Raw genomic sequence first — 18124 nt, 5'->3', positions numbered from 1 at the left:
CTGGGCCCCTCAGGATCCACATCAACATGGGGGAGCTGTATCTCCCACAGTGGCCTGTGGGCAACTGCCAAGGGCCGCCGTGCTCCCTCCTCCTCAACAAGATGCACAAGACACCACAACAGCTCCTCTGGGCTGACCTAGAGACCCCAGTGGCTTCTTTGGGATGACTCACGACCCCTATTAACCTCACATGAAAACTGCAATAGCACCCTGGGATGCCCACTCCCCAGCCCCATCTCTCAGGAACCCCGTGGGAGCCTCCAGCACCCCCTAGGGAATGCTCCTGCCACCCTGACCCCCTCCCAATACTCCCTGCTGTTAGACAGCTGCCAGGAAGATGGGCTTCTAACCCTCCCCATCCCTGGAATCCTTTGGACGAGCTTTCCGAGTGGCTGCCCGGGATGTCCTTAGCGGAGAAGGCGTTGTAGCCCAGGACACGATGCCCATGATAGCAACAGCGGGAGGGAACAGCCAAGTGTTGCAAAATGCAGCACTGGGGGACCGAGGGGCCTCGAGTGTTAGGTGGTGGAGCCCATGACGGGAACAGCCCAAGGGCTGCAGAACCGCACAGCCTTTCTGGGAACCCCAGAGACGGTGGTCCGTCAAGAGGAAAGACGGGTCAGGGTCGTCCCAATGCCAAGGGGAGAATAACCAGGGGCCAAATGCTGGAAAATTGCCCTTCGACACTAATCAATGGGACACCAAAGGACCCCCGAGAGAGAGCAGCGAGCTCTAGAGCGGGGATGTTGATGGGCCGAGGAACGGTGGGGTTTCCCACAGGCCACTCAGACAGGCTCCCCACCCCCCTTTCTCAGAAACTGGGGGGTAACCGACAAACCGACAGCCGGGATGCTGGGAAGGTGCTAGGCCAAAGGGTTCCATCTGCTCCTGCGGCAGTTGTAAACTGCAGCCGGGCCCCTCTGCCTGCCCTGGGCTGGTGCCACTGGCGGAGCCTCCCGGGGTGGCGGGAGAAGGAGCGGTGCCCGGCTGGGCCTCTCCTCTCTGCAATAAACCTTAGGAGTGCTTACTGCCTTCCTCAGGTTGAAGAAAAAATTCAGGAGAAGGCCTAACGCTTCCCACACGCTCCCGCCCTCCCCCCAAAGGGCCTTCTTGCGCACCCCACTTTGGAGACAGATCTTCTGCACCAATCTGAAGTGCCACATCTTTTTTATTTTTTTCTTCCTTCCCCTTCTGCTGCTCTTTTCTCTATGCCCTTCTCTTTTTCCTCTGGTTTCAGTCGAGGCTTTCTGGTATTGCCATCTTCCCGTGAACCTGCACTCGATAAATGCAGGTGTACGCTGGGTTTCCCCAGTTGCTCGTCACCAGAAGTTTGACATGTGCAAAGGCTCTGGGAAGCGGCGCGTTCTGGCAAGAAAAGCGGGAAAAGGCAGCGGGGGTGTTTGTTAGGAGCGACAATGCAATGAAGGTGTCTCCCCCTGCCAGCCCTGCTCCTGCTCAGGAACGAGCTCCTGAAAGTGGGTGGGAGCGGCTGTGGAAAGCTGAGGCTCGCTGCTGGTACCGGGGCTGCTGGGGAGGCTGGGGAGACGGGAAGGGGGAAGGCAGCTGGCAGCCTCTGCATGCCGGCCCTGCTGGGGCTCCGCCTCCCTCCCCTCTGCCCCTTCCCTCTGCTGCTCGCTCTGTGCTGGCAGAGAGGCCGGGGAGGTGCTCCTGTGCAGGGGGCGGCTGCTGTGCAACCCCACCAAGCTCCCGCTGTCTGCTCTGCCTGCTTTCCTCCTGGCAGGCGTGAGAGCACGGGGAGAGAAGGGGCACGCTGTGCTGGGAGGAGAGGACACTGTCCCTCGGCCCAGGGAGAAAGCCTTCACGCTCTTCCTGCCATGGACTTGCAGGCAAACCTGGTTTGCTCCCCGGCACCTTGCCCCTGCGCGTGGACCGTACCTTCAGAGGGAAGGTCTGAATGGGCTCCTTTGCCACGTTGTACGTGAACGTCCCAAGGAGAGTTTCCTCTTCTCCGTCCGCATCCACTCCCTCAGGGGCAAAGCACAAGGAGAGCAGCTCAGACTCGTCCCCACAAAGAGGGGACGGACGTGCGGGATCAGCCCTGCTATCTCCCCACCCTCTCCTGGGGCTCTAGCCGTAGGCTAGCACTCGCTATGGTGCAGCTCAGTCTCGGCCTTGACTTCTGCTCAGGAACCCTGAGGTGCTTGTCCCGAACAAGTCTCAAGAGGGATGAAACCCCTAGAGCCCTTGAAGTGTCCCGCTAGGGCACTGCAGTGCTCAGGAGAGAGCAGGACGCAAAGCTCAGAGGACGCACAAAAGCAAGCCAGACCCTGCCATGGCTTTCCCCCAGGGCCAGATCCCCGCCAGAAGCGCCCAGCAGAGACTCACAAAGACAGCGACGTCTCTGGGGGCGCTGGTGACGGTCCCAGATGGAGAGACTTCTTTGGAGATGTGCTGCACAGTGACGGCAGTCAGATGGACGCGTGCTGGCAACCTGATGACCACCTGGCCCTGATGCCCTTGTAAAGGCCAGCAGTTTCCTGGGGAAACATCCGGCTGCAAGCAGAACGCGAGAGCAAGGAAGAGTGAGAGAGTGTTGGGGCCAACACAACGGCGCGCGTAGCTTGAAGCGTAGGCGCCGTTGTGTCCGTGGGGTCTATTTTGGCTTGAAAAGGAGGCGCGTGGGAGGAAATGGACAGAAGCAGGAGGCCTTCGTCCCTGCCTGACTGAAAGGGGGCCCTCAGGATTATGGGGCAGAGGAGAACAGCGGTTCTGAAAGCGTCCCAGTCAGGGCCTAGCAGAAACACCTCTCTGCCCAGTGGCTGCCCAGAGCGAGGGGAGAGCCCCTGAGGTCGGTCCTCAACTTCAGAGGGAGGCAGGAAACCTTCCCTGAGGAGTTCTGCTAGGATACCTGCAAAATAGTGTCGGGAGGGTTGGCAGCGCAAAAGAGCCGCAAAAGCCTGCAGCCCCAGTTCTCTTTGCAGATGTAGGTCTCGGAAGTTCTCTGCATGTCGATGGTGGCACCTGGAAGGGAGGGAGAGCAGGTGACTACTGGAAGAGGCCACATTCTAGGAGCACTCGGTGCTCAGACAGTATTTCTGATGCTGCCGGCCAGCTCCACGTCTGTCAGTCCTCTCCTCCTCCCCACGCTGCTGGGGGTGCCCAGCTGCACAGGGGAATGACGGCAGCCACGTGCCTGGTGGTGACTGCGTCTCTCACAGCGCCACGAGGAGAAGGTCTGAGGGTTCTGGGAGACGGTGGGCGCCCACGTCAATGACAGCAGACCAAAACTGAGGGCTTGCGGCATGGGCAGCAAAGGATGGCCCAGCCATTCCCTCTTCGAATGCAGTGGAGAGGAAGAGAGCCCTTCCAACAGCACAGGAACACGTGCGGGGGCAGCGGCGGAGGCACCCGTGCGGAGGCCCCCGTGCGGAGGCCGAGGGCAGGACTGGGAGGGAGTCTGAGAGAGCCACTGTGCCACAGCCTTGCTCTTGGACCCCAGGAAGCATTGAAGCTCCCCCACTTTGGAGAGCAGCGCCCGGAGCACAGGCTTCTTTGGGGAGTGCTACAGACAAGCGCAGGGCAAGGAGACTGGGCTGCTTGTGTCCATACCAGAGCTTTGCAGGGCCCAGTCAGACCTCTCGACGGAGACTTCCGAAGCCATCTGGGAGGCTGCCTGGTTCACTTCCTGGGAACGCCATAAACGAACACAGAAAAGGACCACATCAGCGCGCAGTTCAGCGTGGCTGCTAGCGCCGGCAGAGGCAAAGGGTCAGTGTCAGAAAGGCAAGGCAAGCCTTGTCCACAGAGCTGCAAGACTCTCTGCTGCTGACGTGAGCCACGAGGGCTGAGGAAGAGAATCTGTGTCCGCGGCCACGGCCATGGCCGCCAGGTGGGTTGACGAGGGTCCCCACGCCCTCGTCCCCACCCTCCACGCTCTGCCGGTCAGCGGGGAGATGGGCTCGGGCCCTGCAAGCGACGGCTGGCCCCGTCAGCGTGCCTGGGTCTCATCCCTGCCTCAGGAGCCCAGCCAGAGGAGCCAGAGTGCCGGCGTGCCAAGGGAAGGCTGTCGGGAGTCCTCTGCTGCCTGAAGCAGCCTGCTTAAAGTGGGCCTGGAGAAGGGCCTGTGCAGCGCAGCAGCTCACCCAGCAAGCCCCTGGGGCAAAGGCTGGCTTGCTGCAGTCAGCAGTCCGACCCCACCAACAAGCCCAAGGAGTGCTTTCTCGGGGGTTCTGCCCAGCCAAGCCTCCTTCCCCAAAACGCAGCATCACCTTTGCCCTGCTGATCTCCGCCCTCAGTTGAGCCACCTCCTCCAGCAGAAGCTGCATCTTTTGGCTATGCTCCACCAAGGAAACGCCCAAGTTCCTGCATGACAGGAAAGCAGATCTTGTCAGAGAGCGGCCCGTCCCCTCTGGGGAGCGTCTCAGCTCGGCAAGAAGGAGAGACACGTGTGCTTTCCCTGCTTTGCGCGTGCTTCCCTTCCACACCAGTTTGAGCAGAAGGCAAAGGCAGGTGGGAGGTATGGGAGCCCTGGCTGTTAGCAAAACGAGTGCAGGTAGCACGAGGGCGGCTGACGCTTCTGCACAGAACCAATTCCAGCTCAGGAAACGTCTCTTACCGCAGGGTCTTCAGGTCTTCTGCAGACACAAGTGCCAGCTCCTGAAAGGGAAAAACGCTCGGTTCGAGCATCCGCTACCAGAGCCGCCGGGGCTTCCCAGGAGAGGCTTCCCTAGGAAGACTCGGCACAAGCTGCTGCTTCTTTGGGTCACCCTGCGTGGCAGCAGGAGAGCCCGTGATTTATCCAGGCGCTCTCAGCAATGCTGTGTTGCAGGAGGTGCCTGAGGCACAGGAGTCACCGACCTCTAGCAGTGCCTTTGTCCGCATTGTCCACCCTGGCAGTGAGGTCCCGCAGTAAACACCAGCTGCAATTCACATCATCAAGAGAGAGTTATTTTCCTGGGGTCGCTAGCGATGCCTGCAGTCGCGTTGTCTCCTGCCTGTTGCCTTAGGGGTGGGGCAGCAGGTGAGCTGAGGAGGTGGGGAACGTGGGGTGCGGAGAGAGGACGCGCCTCTGGCCGGAAGCCATCGGCCCAGGCTTGAGGGGACTGCGCAGCCGTGAGCCTCAGGTGTGCTCAGTGCCCCAGAGCTATTCCCCGCTTCCCCTCGCTGCTTCGGGGAGCCCCGAGACCAGGCTGCATGGGCTAGGAGAGGTACCTCCCCCTGGGTCCCCCTGCACGGCCCCTCCCCTCTGGGAATCCCCAGTTCAGGCTTGGAAGTAGCTACGCCCTTCTCTCGCGGACTTGCAGACTAAGCAAGCCACGTGGTCCAGTGGCCAGAGCAGCAGCATGGCTGGGAGGCTCCCAGTCTTACTGGCAGTCCAAAAGGCAGTCCCAGTGCAGGCCGTACTCGGGAAGCGCTTGGGCCGTGGGAGCTTCCGCCCAGAGTGGCCCAAAAGGAAAGCTGGCCAGCTGAAAGCTGGCATGCAGCACAGCCTGGCTGTCGCTCTCAGGTGTCTGCTCATGCAAACTCACCAAGAGCCACGGGGAGCAACAAGAAGACGACTTGGAAGATCCTCTTCTTCTGCAGGGCCATCTTTTGCCTGAAAAAGAGGGAGTCCTGTGGCTGCCAATGCTCCAAGTCTTGGGCAAAGCCCTCCCCCGGTGGAGTTCCCTTTTCAGGCCGGAAAGCCAGCCTTTTGGAAGCCTCCTGCTGCCAGAGAGCTGCCAGAGCAGCGCCCAGGAGGAAGACGATTTCTGTCCACACCGTTCAACACTGCCGGCAGATCTCCCCCAGAGGAAGGGCTCCAGAAGCACCATCCCAAAGGGACTGAAAATTATGCAGGGAAGTAAAGAGGCCGAGCAAATGAAGACTGCTTTTCAGCAGTCTTTCTGGTGGGGACCTTGCTCTCTCTTGGGCTGAGAAAGCAGGCCTGTTCTCACTTGCGATCACACAGCTCTCTCTTAGGGGTGGTTTTCCGCAGAGCTGGGAAGCGCAGGAGCCTTGTCTGCCTTTCCTCCCAGAGCCCTCCCAGACCTGCGCGGTCACTTGCCAGAGCTGGGGAAAAGCCTTCCCCTGCGGAGGCTTGGCTCTGCACCCGAGCGTCTGGCTACGCGGCAGTTTGCCCTACCGCAGCCAAAGCGTGGGGCTCTGGCAAATGCGTGGGAGTGAGACTGCCGAGGGGCTTTGCTCTTGGCTCTCCCTGAGAACGGCCACAGCACGAGCAGCGCCCCAGCTTGGGCGCCCGACTGGGAGCCCTGGGCTGCTGGCTGGGGAACACCCTCTGCTCTCCCCTTGGCTTGCACCGGCCCTCAGACATCCCCTTTCTCTCCCCCGCCCACCGCAGAAACGTGATGTAATACGTACACGGCGGAGATGCACGTCCTCGGCAGACGTCTCCGCAGGGAGACAAGGGCGCCTGCCGGATGGCAAGTAAGGCTGAAGACTGTCCCTGCGCAAGGAAAGCAGAGACAAGTTAGGCCTGTCTCTTGAGGTCTCTTCTCTAGGATGCCCAGCCCCGCGTGTCTCAGCTGCCTGCGGGGAGGCGGGCACCGTGTCCTACACACTCCCTCCCTGGGGCAAAGAGCAGGGCAGCCTGCACTTCTCCTGCCGCCTGTGACGACTGGCCAGAGCTCCAGCGCAGCGCAGCTCTCCAAGTTCAGCCCCGAGGAGGTCACGGCAAGCAGCAGTGCTGGGCTTACTTGGAATTTCTGTGGCCTTGTCGCGCCACTTGGCAGGCCCTTGAGTGGCTGAGCCGGGAGCTGACATCGAAGAGAGTACCCCCAGCTCCACCTCCATGCGGAGGTTCCTGTCAGAGGAAAAAGACAAATGCCCGTTGCCCACCGTCCCCACGCCGCGGGAGCCGAGGCGGGCAGGAGTAGCCTGAGCGGCGGCCCTTGCCAGAGGACGGGCCGTCCCAGCAGCAGCGAGAGAGGCCAGCACAGCTGGGCTGCTCCCAGCGGGCCCCCCCTCTCCTTTCCGCATCCTTTGCCTTACAGGCCTGCAGTGGGAGCAAGCTGGCAGCAGCAGACCCGCGCCTCGGGAAGCCCACCCGGCAGCACAGCGCGATTCTCAGCCCGTCCCTCCCTGCTCCCTGGCCCCTGGTCCCAACCTGCCCCGCGGCAGACACCTCCCAGTGGCCGTTCGGGGAGGGGGCACGCGCTGCTGTCCCCCCCCACGGCCCCCCCCACCTCTTCCCTGGGCACTCCCCCAGGTCTCCCGACCCCTCTCTGCCCCGCACAGCTGCTCCCATCAGCCAGGCAGGATCGCGCCTCCCCTAAAGCCCCTGCTGCACACTGCCTTTTGGCTGGGAGAGTGAGCCAGCCTTTCCGCCGACACCCGTCCCCACAGAAGGGGGGCTTCGCAAGCCACGGGGCTCTTCTTCAGAAAACTTCTGTCGGCTTCCCCAGGCTGCTCCGCACCCCACTGACCGTGCTAGGCCACGTCCCGGCTACCAGCCCAACCTGATGCCCCGGGCAGATGCCAGGCTGCGTACCTACTCGTCTGGCAGCGGCTCGGCCCCGCTGCCTCCCCTGCCGGCTGTTGGCCAGCCTCGTTCCCCAAGGAGCCTTGGGAGGGCCCTTGGCGTCTTCTCTCGGGGGCCTTTCTCCTCGCCATCTCTGGGCAAAGGCAGGCTCCCCGCTCCGCTCTTCCCCCTCAGCCCCAGCAGTGTGGCCTGCCCAGGCAAAAACAGCTCCGGCAGCAGCCCCACGCTGCCCCACAGCAGGAGCGTGCCTGCCCAGGGCAAGAGCCACACGGCAGCTGTGGGCTCCTTGCCTGCGCGCCACAGGGCTGTGCAGGCGGCCAGCTCTGACCTCACAGTGGTGGCTCTGACGTCACACTGGGGCTCCCCAGGGCGCAGCAGGGCGGGGAGACCCGGTGGGCTCCCCTGGGGCAGCACGGCTCTCCTGGGCGGTGGGAGCCCATGCCTGTGGGCAGCACAGGCCAGGCAGCCGCCCGGCACGGGAGTGTGGCAGGGTTCCAGCTCTCCTGGGCATCCCCGGGAAACCAGAAAGGCTGCTGGAACGGGGGCTTTGCTCTCAACCCACGGGGCCGCTGCTTCTGCCAGCGTTTCTCCTTTCGGAACCGTTTTGTACGCCAAGAAGAAAAACCCAGGAGGAGGCAAGACGGGCTTGTACGAAAGGAGCTGATTTTCTACAAGCAGAACGCCATCGCTTTAAATTCCTACCCCTCCCCTCCTTTTCTAGAGCCAAGATCAGAGGATCCTGTGGGATTATTCCGCATTCCTTCTGCCATTCCGGGTGGTTTCTTAGTGTGAAAAATAAATGCACGCATGGTACTTCATCCCATTTACCCTCCCGCCTGCAAAGTACCATCAGTTGTACTACAGTAGTATATCTTAGAGTTCCATTCTTTGGCCATTTTTCCTGATCTTCGAGACTATTCATTGGCCACCAATTGTTACCATATTCTAGAAGCTGTTTCCGAGTGAGAGGCTCCCCTCCCAATTTCCTCCAATGTTTCAAGATACGTCCTAGGGGAGATCTTTCCCGAATGCCCCCTTCCGCAGAGGGCTTAGTACCCGCCATAAAAGATACGGCAGCACCAAACACTCGAACCCCTAGATTCCCGTCAGTGGGACTCCAACCCACCCCTTTGGCCAAAGGTTTCCAGACACAGGTGTCCTAGGGACTTTGGCCCGATAGGATCCAATCCTTCCCTTAGGTACCTTTACAGCCCAACCCTGCGAGGCCTTCGCCGCGCCTGACGGGCAGGCAACCGCCCTTTCAATCAGAAAAGGAATGCCTTTACCTTGCCAGGGGTCCTGCTCAGAGCTCTTCGGTCCGCGCTTCGGAGGTTCTTCCCGAGAATCCCTCGGTGCCGGCTGGGGGTCCTGCGATGCCGCGGATCCGTTGAGATTCAGAAGCAGAGTCCCATCTGGGTCGCCCAAACTGTCACCGAAATGGGGAATCAACCTCTTCCCACCAAGGTAGCATCGAGAAGCAGGCATTCTCTTTATTACAGCGCTGGATGCACGGGGGATGGTCCCACCTAAGGTGCCTACCGTCATGCAAAGCTAATGGGAAAATTGCCGTTTCTGCTTAGCTTTAGAAGCCATTTCCAGCAGCAGGAGAACCCCAAAAGCAACCGGGGATGCCCACTCGCCAGCCCCATCTCTCAGGAACCCCGTGGGAGCCTCCAGCACCCCCCAGGGAATGCTCCTGCCACCCTGACCCCCTCCCAATACTCCCTGCTGTTAGACAGCTGCCAGGAAGACGGGCTTCTAACCCTCCCCATCCCTGGAATCCTTTGGACGAGCTTTCCGAGTGGCTGCCCGGGATGTCCTTAGCGGAGAAGGCGTTGTAGCCCAGGACACGATGCCCATGATAGCAACAGCGGGAGGGAACAGCCAAGTGTTGCAAAATGCAGCACTGGGGGACCGAGGGGCCTCGAGTGTTAGGTGGTGGAGCCCATGACGGGAACAGCCCACGGGCTGCAGAACCGCACAGCCTTTCTGGGAACCCCAGAGACGGTGGTCCGTCAAGAGGAAAGACGGGTCAGGGTCGTCCCAATGCCAAGGGGAGAATAACCAGGGGCCAAATGCTGGAAAATTCCCCTTCGACACTAATCAATGGGACACCAAAGGACCCCCGAGAGAGAGCAGCGAGCTCTAGAGCGGGGATGTTGATGGGCCGAGGAACGGTGGGGTTTCCCACAGGCCACTCAGACAGGCTCCCCACCCCGCTTTCACAGAAACTGGGGGGTAACCGACAAACCGACAGCCGGGATGCTGGGAAGGTGCTAGGCCAAAGGGTTCCATCTGTTCCTGCGGCCCCGCCGTTGGGAAAGTAAGGGAGGAGCTCCCAGCCCCCGGCCCTGGCAGCCCAGAAGAGCTGTCCCAAGGCTCCTTGCTCGGCCTGCAGGCCGTGCCTGCAGTCGGCCCCGTCGCCATGGCAGCGGGCCGGAGGGGGGTGGGGCCAGAGAAGGGCGCCGCACTGGCTGGTGGCGGGCCCTGCCTGTCACTGCCTGGCGGGCGCCATTGGCTGAGAGGCCAGGAAGAGGGTGGGCGGGCTCCGGGGAGAGCTCCTGCAGAGCCTGCTCAGGGGCGGATGGCCGGCTCCCTGTGGTAAACTGCAGCCGGGCCCCTCTGCCTGCCCGGGCACAGCCGCTGCCCTGCCACAGGCCACTCAGACAGGCTCCCCACCCCCCTTTCTCAGAAACTGGGGGGTAACCGACAAACCGACAGCCGGGATGCTGGGAAGGTGCTAGGCCAAAGGGTTCCATCTGCTCCTGCGGCAGTTGTAAACTGCAGCCGGGCCCCTCTGCCTGCCCTGGGCTGGTGCCACTGGCGGAGCCTCCCGGGGTGGCGGGAGAAGGAGCGGTGCCCGGCTGGGCCTCTCCTCTCTGCAGTAAACCTTAGGAGTGCTTGCTGCCTTCCTCAGGTTGAAGAAAAAATTCAGGAGAAGGCCTAACGCTTCCCACACGCTCCCGCCCTCCCCCCAAAGGGCCTTCTTGCGCACCCCACTTTGGAGACAGATCTTCTGCACCAATCTGAAGTGCCACATCTTTTTTATTTTTTTCTTCCTTCCCCTTCTGCTGCTCTTTTCTCTATGCCCTTCTCTTTTTCCTCTGGTTTCAGTCGAGGCTTTCTGGTATTGCCATCTTCCCGTGAACCTGCACTCGATAAATGCAGGTGTACGCTGGGTTTCCCCAGTTGCTCGTCACCAGAAGTTTGACATGTGCAAAGGCTCTGGGAAGCGGCGCGTTCTGGCAAGAAAAGCGGGAAAAGGCAGCGGGGGTGTTTGTTAGGAGCGACAATGCAATGAAGGTGTCTCCCCCTGCCAGCCCTGCTCCTGCTCAGGAACGAGCTCCTGAAAGTGGGTGGGAGCGGCTGTGGAAAGCTGAGGCTCGCTGCTGGTACCGGGGCTGCTGGGGAGGCTGGGGAGACGGGAAGGGGGAAGGCAGCTGGCAGCCTCTGCATGCCGGCCCTGCTGGGGCTCCGCCTCCCTCCCCTCTGCCCCTTCCCTCTGCTGCTCGCTCTGTGCTGGCAGAGAGGCCGGGGAGGTGCTCCTGTGCGGGGGCGGCTGCTGTGCAACCCCACCAAGCTCCCGCTGTCTGCTCTGCCTGCTTTCCTCCTGGCAGGCGTGAGAGCACGGGGAGAGAAGGGGCACGCTGTGCTGGGAGGAGAGGACACTGTCCCTCGGCCCAGGGAGAAAGCCTTCACGCTCTTCCTGCCATGGACTTGCAGGCAAACCTGGTTTGCTCCCCGGCACCTTGCCCCTGCGCGTGGACCGTACCTTCAGAGGGAAGGTCTGAATGGGCTCCTTTGCCACGTTGTACGTGAACGTCCCAAGGAGAGTTTCCTCTTCTCCGTCCGCATCCACTCCCTCAGGGGCAAAGCACAAGGAGAGCAGCTCAGACTCGTCCCCACAAAGAGGGGACGGACGTGCGGGATCAGCCCTGCTATCTCCCCACCCTCTCCTGGGGCTCTAGCCGTAGGCTAGCACTCGCTATGGTGCAGCTCAGTCTCGGCCTTGACTTCTGCTCAGGAACCCTGAGGTGCTTGTCCCGAACAAGTCTCAAGAGGGATGAAACCCCTAGAGCCCTTGAAGTGTCCCGCTAGGGCACTGCAGTGCTCAGGAGAGAGCAGGACGCAAAGCTCAGAGGACGCACAAAAGCAAGCCAGACCCTGCCATGGCTTTCCCCCAGGGCCAGATCCCCGCCAGAAGCGCCCAGCAGAGACTCACAAAGACAGCGACGTCTCTGGGGGCGCTGGTGACGGTCCCAGATGGAGAGACTTCTTTGGAGATGTGCTGCACAGTGACGGCAGTCAGATGGACGCGTGCTGGCAACCTGATGACCACCTGGCCCTGATGCCCTTGTAAAGGCCAGCAGTTTCCTGGGGAAACATCCGGCTGCAAGCAGAACGCGAGAGCAAGGAAGAGTGAGAGAGTGTTGGGGCCAACACAACGGCGCGCGTAGCTTGAAGCGTAGGCGCCGTTGTGTCCGTGGGGTCTATTTTGGCTTGAAAAGGAGGCGCGTGGGAGGAAATGGACAGAAGCAGGAGGCCTTCGTCCCTGCCTGACTGAAAGGGGGCCCTCAGGATTATGGGGCAGAGGAGAACAGCGGTTCTGAAAGCGTCCCAGTCAGGGCCTAGCAGAAACACCTCTCTGCCCAGTGGCTGCCCAGAGCGAGGGGAGAGCCCCTGAGGTCGGTCCTCAACTTCAGAGGGAGGCAGGAAACCTTCCCTGAGGAGTTCTGCTAGGATACCTGCAAAATAGTGTCGGGAGGGTTGGCAGCGCAAAAGAGCCGCAAAAGCCTGCAGCCCCAGTTCTCTTTGCAGATGTAGGTCTCGGAAGTTCTCTGCATGTCGATGGTGGCACCTGGAAGGGAGGGAGAGCAGGTGACTACTGGAAGAGGCCACATTCTAGGAGCACTCGGTGCTCAGACAGTATTTCTGATGCTGCCGGCCAGCTCCACGTCTGTCAGTCCTCTCCTCCTCCCCACGCTGCTGGGGGTGCCCAGCTGCACAGGGGAATGACGGCAGCCACGTGCCTGGTGGTGACTGCGTCTCTCACAGCGCCACGAGGAGAAGGTCTGAGGGTTCTGGGAGACGGTGGGCGCCCACGTCAATGACAGCAGACCAAAACTGAGGGCTTGCGGCATGGGCAGCAAAGGATGGCCCAGCCATTCCCTCTTCGAATGCAGTGGAGAGGAAGAGAGCCCTTCCAACAGCACAGGAACACGTGCGGGGGCAGCGGCGGAGGCACCCGTGCGGAGGCCCCCGTGCGGAGGCCGAGGGCAGGACTGGGAGGGAGTCTGAGAGAGCCACTGTGCCACAGCCTTGCTCTTGGACCCCAGGAAGCATTGAAGCTCCCCCACTTTGGAGAGCAGCGCCCGGAGCACAGGCTTCTTTGGGGAGTGCTACAGACAAGCGCAGGGCAAGGAGACTGGGCTGCTTGTGTCCATACCAGAGCTTTGCAGGGCCCAGTCAGACCTCTCGACGGAGACTTCCGAAGCCATCTGGGAGGCTGCCTGGTTCACTTCCTGGGAACGCCATAAACGAACACAGAAAAGGACCACATCAGCGGGCAGTTCAGCGTGGCTGCTAGCGCCGGCAGAGGCAAAGGGTCAGTGTCAGAAAGGCAAGGCAAGCCTTGTCCACAGAGCTGCAAGACTCTCTGCTGCTGACGTGAGCCACGAGGGCTGAGGAAGAGAATCTGTGTCCGCGGCCACGGCCATGGCCGCCAGGTGGGTTGACGAGGGTCCCCACGCCCTCGTCCCCACCCTCCACGCTCTGCCGGTCAGCGGGGAGATGGGCTCGGGCCCTGCAAGCGACGGCTGGCCCCGTCAGCGTGCCTGGGTCTCATCCCTGCCTCAGGAGCCCAGCCAGAGGAGCCAGAGTGCCGGCGTGCCAAGGGAAGGCTGTCGGGAGTCCTCTGCTGCCTGAAGCAGCCTGCTTAAAGTGGGCCTGGAGAAGGGCCTGTGCAGCGCAGCAGCTCACCCAGCAAGCCCCTGGGGCAAAGGCTGGCTTGCTGCAGTCAGCAGTCCGACCCCACCAACAAGCCCAAGGAGTGCTTTCTCGGGGGTTCTGCCCAGCCAAGCCTCCTTCCCCAAAACGCAGCATCACCTTTGCCCTGCTGATCTCCGCCCTCAGTTGAGCCACCTCCTCCAGCAGAAGCTGCATCTTTTGGCTATGCTCCACCAAGGAAACGCCCAAGTTCCTGCATGACAGGAAAGCAGATCTTGTCAGAGAGCGGCCCGTCCCCTCTGGGGAGCGTCTCAGCTCGGCAAGAAGGAGAGACACGTGTGCTTTCCCTGCTTTGCGCGTGCTTCCCTTCCACACCAGTTTGAGCAGAAGGCAAAGGCAGGTGGGAGGTATGGGAGCCCTGGCTGTTAGCAAAACGAGTGCAGGTAGCACGAGGGCGGCTGACGCTTCTGCACAGAACCAATTCCAGCTCAGGAAACGTCTCTTACCGCAGGGTCTTCAGGTCTTCTGCAGACACAAGTGCCAGCTCCTGAAAGGGAAAAACGCTCGGTTCGAGCATCCGCTACCAGAGCCGCCGGGGCTTCCCAGGAGAGGCTTCCCTAGGAAGACTCGGCACAAGCTGCTGCTTCTTTGGGTCACCCTGCGTGGCAGCAGGAGAGCCCGTGATTTATCCAGGCGCTCTCAGCAATGCTGTGTTGCAGGAGGTGCCTGAGGCACAGGAGTCACCGACCTCTAGCAGTGCCTTTGTCCGCATTGTCCACCCTGGCAGTGAGGTCCCGCAGTAAACACCAGCTGCAATTCACATCATCAAGAGAGAGTTATTTTCCTGGGGTCGCTAGCGATGCCTGCAGTCGCGTTGTCTCCTGCCTGTTGCCTTAGGGGTGGGGCAGCAGGTGAGCTGAGGAGGTGGGGAACGTGGGGTGCGGAGAGAGGACGCGCCTCTGGCCGGAAGCCATCGGCCCAGGCTTGAGGGGACTGCGCAGCCGTGAGCCTCAGGTGTGCTCAGTGCCCCAGAGCTATTCCCCGCTTCCCCTCGCTGCTTCGGGGAGCCCCGAGACCAGGCTGCATGGGCTAGGAGAGGTACCTCCCCCTGGGTCCCCCTGCACGGCCCCTCCCCTCTGGGAATCCCCAGTTCAGGCTTGGAAGTAGCTACGCCCTTCTCTCGCGGACTTGCAGACTAAGCAAGCCACGTGGTCCAGTGGCCAGAGCAGCAGCATGGCTGGGAGGCTCCCAGTCTTACTGGCAGTCCAAAAGGCAGTCCCAGTGCAGGCCGTACTCGGGAAGCGCTTGGGCCGTGGGAGCTTCCGCCCAGAGTGGCCCAAAAGGAAAGCTGGCCAGCTGAAAGCTGGCATGCAGCACAGCCTGGCTGTCGCTCTCAGGTGTCTGCTCATGCAAACTCACCAAGAGCCACGGGGAGCAACAAGAAGACGACTTGGAAGATCCTCTTCTTCTGCAGGGCCATCTTTTGCCTGAAAAAGAGGGAGTCCTGTGGCTGCCAATGCTCCAAGTCTTGGGCAAAGCCCTCCCCCGGTGGAGTTCCCTTTTCAGGCCGGAAAGCCAGCCTTTTGGAAGCCTCCTGCTGCCAGAGAGCTGCCAGAGCAGCGCCCAGGAGGAAGACGATTTCTGTCCACACCGTTCAACACTGCCGGCAGATCTCCCCCAGAGGAAGGGCTCCAGAAGCACCATCCCAAAGGGACTGAAAATTATGCAGGGAAGTAAAGAGGCCGAGCAAATGAAGACTGCTTTTCAGCAGTCTTTCTGGTGGGGACCTTGCTCTCTCTTGGGCTGAGAAAGCAGGCCTGTTCTCACTTGCGATCACACAGCTCTCTCTTAGGGGTGGTTTTCCGCAGAGCTGGGAAGCGCAGGAGCCTTGTCTGCCTTTCCTCCCAGAGCCCTCCCAGACCTGCGCGGTCACTTGCCAGAGCTGGGGAAAAGCCTTCCCCTGCGGAGGCTTGGCTCTGCACCCGAGCGTCTGGCTACGCGGCAGTTTGCCCTACCGCAGCCAAAGCGTGGGGCTCTGGCAAATGCGTGGGAGTGAGACTGCCGAGGGGCTTTGCTCTTGGCTCTCCCTGAGAACGGCCACAGCACGAGCAGCGCCCCAGCTTGGGCGCCCGACTGGGAGCCCTGGGCTGCTGGCTGGGGAACACCCTCTGCTCTCCCCTTGGCTTGCACCGGCCCTCAGACATCCCCTTTCTCTCCCCCGCCCACCGCAGAAACGTGATGTAATACGTACACGGCGGAGATGCACGTCCTCGGCAGACGTCTCCGCAGGGAGACAAGGGCGCCTGCCGGATGGCAAGTAAGGCTGAAGACTGTCCCTGCGCAAGGAAAGCAGAGACAAGTTAGGCCTGTCTCTTGAGGTCTCTTCTCTAGGATGCCCAGCCCCGCGTGTCTCAGCTGCCTGCGGGGAGGCGGGCACCGTGTCCTACACACTCCCTCCCTGGGGCAAAGAGCAGGGCAGCCTGCACTTCTCCTGCCGCCTGTGACGACTGGCCAGAGCTCCAGCGCAGCGCAGCTCTCCAAGTTCAGCCCCGAGGAGGTCACGGCAAGCAGCAGTGCTGGGCTTACTTGGAATTTCTGTGGCCTTGTCGCGCCACTTGGCAGGCCCTTGAGTGGCTGAGCCGGGAGCTGACATCGAAGAGAGTACCCCCAGCTCCACCTCCATGCGGAGGTTCCTGTCAGAGGAAAAAGACAAATGCCCGTTGCCCACCGTCCCCACGCCGCGGGAGCCGAGGCGGGCAGGAGTAGCCTGAGCGGCGGCCCTTGCCAGAGGACGGGCCGTCCCAGCAGCAGCGAGAGAGGCCAGCACAGCTGGGCTGCTCCCAGCGGGCCCCCCCTCTCCTTTCCGCATCCTTTGCCTTACAGGCCTGCAGTGGGAGCAAGCTGGCAGCAGCAGACCCGCGCCTCGGGAAGCCCACCCGGCAGCACAGCGCGATTCTCAGCCCGTCCCTCCCTGCTCCCTGGCCCCTGGTCCCAACCTGCCCCGCGGCAGACACCTCCCAGTGGCCGTTCGGGGAGGGGGCACGCGCTGCTGTCCCCCCCCACGGCCCCCCCCACCTCTTCCCTGGGCACTCCCAGGTCTCCCGACCCCTCTCTGCCCCGCACAGCTGCTCCCATCAGCCAGGCAGGATCGCGCCTCCCCTAAAGCCCCTGCTGCACACTGCCTTTTGGCTGGGAGAGTGAGCCAGCCTTTCCGCCGACACCCGTCCCCACAGAAGGGGGCTTCGCAAGCCACGGGGCTCTTCTTCAGAAAACTTCTGTCGGCTTCCCCAGGCTGCTCCGCACCCCACTGACCGTGCTAGGCCACGTCCCGGCTACCAGCCCAACCTGATGCCCCGGGCAGATGCCAGGCTGCGTACCTACTCGTCTGGCAGCGGCTCGGCCCCGCTGCCTCCCCTGCCGGCTGTTGGCCAGCCTCGTTCCCCAAGGAGCCTTGGGAGGGCCCTTGGCGTCTTCTCTCGGGGGCCTTTCTCCTCGCCATCTCTGGGCAAAGGCAGGCTCCCCGCTCCGCTCTTCCCCCTCAGCCCCAGCAGTGTGGCCTGCCCAGGCAAAAACAGCTCCGGCAGCAGCCCCACGCTGCCCCACAGCAGGAGCGTGCCTGCCCAGGGCAAGAGCCACACGGCAGCTGTGGGCTCCTTGCCTGCGCGCCACAGGGCTGTGCAGGCGGCCAGCTCTGACCTCACAGTGGTGGCTCTGACGTCACACTGGGGCTCCCCAGGGCGCAGCAGGGCGGGGAGACCCGGTGGGCTCCCCTGGGGCAGCACGGCTCTCCTGGGCGGTGGGAGCCCATGCCTGTGGGCAGCACAGGCCAGGCAGCCGCCCGGCACGGGAGTGTGGCAGGGTTCCAGCTCTCCTGGGCATCCCCGGGAAACCAGAAAGGCTGCTGGAACGGGGGCTTTGCTCTCAACCCACGGGGCCGCTGCTTCTGCCAGCGTTTCTCCTTTCGGAACCGTTTTGTACGCCAAGAAGAAAAACCCAGGAGGAGGCAAGACGGGCTTGTACGAAAGGAGCTGATTTTCTACAAGCAGAACGCCATCGCTTTAAATTCCTACCCCTCCCCTCCTTTTCTAGAGCCAAGATCAGAGGATCCTGTGGGATTATTCCGCATTCCTTCTGCCATTCCGGGTGGTTTCTTAGTGTGAAAAATAAATGCACGCATGGTACTTCATCCCATTTACCCTCCCGCCTGCAAAGTACCATCAGTTGTACTACAGTAGTATATCTTAGAGTTCCATTCTTTGGCCATTTTTCCTGATCTTCGAGACTATTCATTGGCCACCAATTGTTACCATATTCTAGAAGCTGTTTCCGAGTGAGAGGCTCCCCTCCCAATTTCCTCCAATGTTTCAAGATACGTCCTAGGGGAGATCTTTCCCGAATGCCCCCTTCCGCAGAGGGCTTAGTACCCGCCATAAAAGATACGGCAACACCAAACAGAGAAACAATAACTTTGCACAAACTAGTCGGAGGCATTCCCCAGAAGGGGACTCGAACCCCTAGATTACTGTCAGTGGGACTCCAACCCACCCCTTTGGCCAAAGGTTTCCAGACACAGGTGTCCTAGGGACTTTGGCCCGATAGGATCCAATCCTTCCCTTAGGTACCTTTACAGCCCAACCCTGCGAGGCCTTCGCCGCGCCTGACGGGCAGGCAACCGCCCTTTCAATCAGAAAAGGAATGCCTTTACCTTGCCAGGGGTCCTGCTCAGAGCTCTTCGGT

General features: G+C 61.6%; 2 protein-coding genes across 2 annotated transcripts; both read right to left on the bottom strand.

Annotated features, from left to right (window-relative positions):
- Nucleotides 1-1233: 1233 nt before the first annotated feature.
- Nucleotides 1234-6939, bottom strand: LOC148055224 (sperm-associated antigen 4 protein-like). Its single transcript, XM_087762060.1, has 11 exons — nucleotides 6657-6939; nucleotides 6322-6406; nucleotides 5490-5557; nucleotides 4819-4880; nucleotides 4577-4617; nucleotides 4230-4323; nucleotides 3571-3646; nucleotides 2870-2982; nucleotides 2347-2514; nucleotides 1897-1986; nucleotides 1234-1365 (listed from the first exon to the last, which is right to left on the bottom strand). The coding sequence occupies exons 1-11, from the start codon at nucleotides 6937-6939 to the stop codon at nucleotides 1234-1236; spliced, it is 1212 nt and encodes a 403-aa protein (XP_087618186.1).
- A 3612-nt stretch (nucleotides 6940-10551) lies between these two features.
- On the bottom strand, nucleotides 10552-16256 carry LOC148055223 (sperm-associated antigen 4 protein-like). Its single transcript, XM_087762055.1, has 11 exons — nucleotides 15974-16256; nucleotides 15639-15723; nucleotides 14807-14874; nucleotides 14136-14197; nucleotides 13894-13934; nucleotides 13547-13640; nucleotides 12888-12963; nucleotides 12187-12299; nucleotides 11664-11831; nucleotides 11214-11303; nucleotides 10552-10683 (listed from the first exon to the last, which is right to left on the bottom strand). Exons 1-11 carry the CDS (start codon nucleotides 16254-16256, stop codon nucleotides 10552-10554), a joined length of 1212 nt encoding a protein of 403 aa, XP_087618181.1.
- Between the last annotated feature and the right edge of the window lie 1868 nt (nucleotides 16257-18124).

This window comes from Nipponia nippon, unplaced genomic scaffold (genome assembly GCF_047370975.1).
Source record: "Nipponia nippon isolate SJK-2023a ecotype South Korea unplaced genomic scaffold, ASM4737097v1 scaffold_25, whole genome shotgun sequence".
Classification (NCBI taxonomy): domain Eukaryota; kingdom Metazoa; phylum Chordata; class Aves; order Pelecaniformes; family Threskiornithidae; genus Nipponia; species Nipponia nippon.
The sequence above is the reverse complement of the archived record's forward strand: the minus strand, read 5'-3'. Positions and strand labels throughout refer to the sequence as shown.

Coding starts and splice junctions, on each gene's coding strand:
- LOC148055224 (XM_087762060.1), bottom strand. CDS start 6,939: ATGCGGAAAGGAGAGGGGGGGCCCGCTGGGAGCAGCCCAGCTGTGCTG. Junction 4,881..5,489: donor GTTGCTCCCCGTGGCTCTTG/GTGAGTTTGCAT, acceptor TGTGAATTGCAG/CTGGTGTTTACTGCGGGACC. Junction 4,618..4,818: donor GGACAAAGGCACTGCTAGAG/GTCGGTGACTCC, acceptor TTTCCCTTTCAG/GAGCTGGCACTTGTGTCTGC.
- LOC148055223 (XM_087762055.1), bottom strand. CDS start 16,256: ATGCGGAAAGGAGAGGGGGGGCCCGCTGGGAGCAGCCCAGCTGTGCTG. Junction 14,875..15,638: donor AGGACGTGCATCTCCGCCGT/GTACGTATTACA, acceptor CCTCTTTTTCAG/GCAAAAGATGGCCCTGCAGA. Junction 13,641..13,893: donor GAAGACCTGAAGACCCTGCG/GTAAGAGACGTT, acceptor CCTGTCATGCAG/GAACTTGGGCGTTTCCTTGG.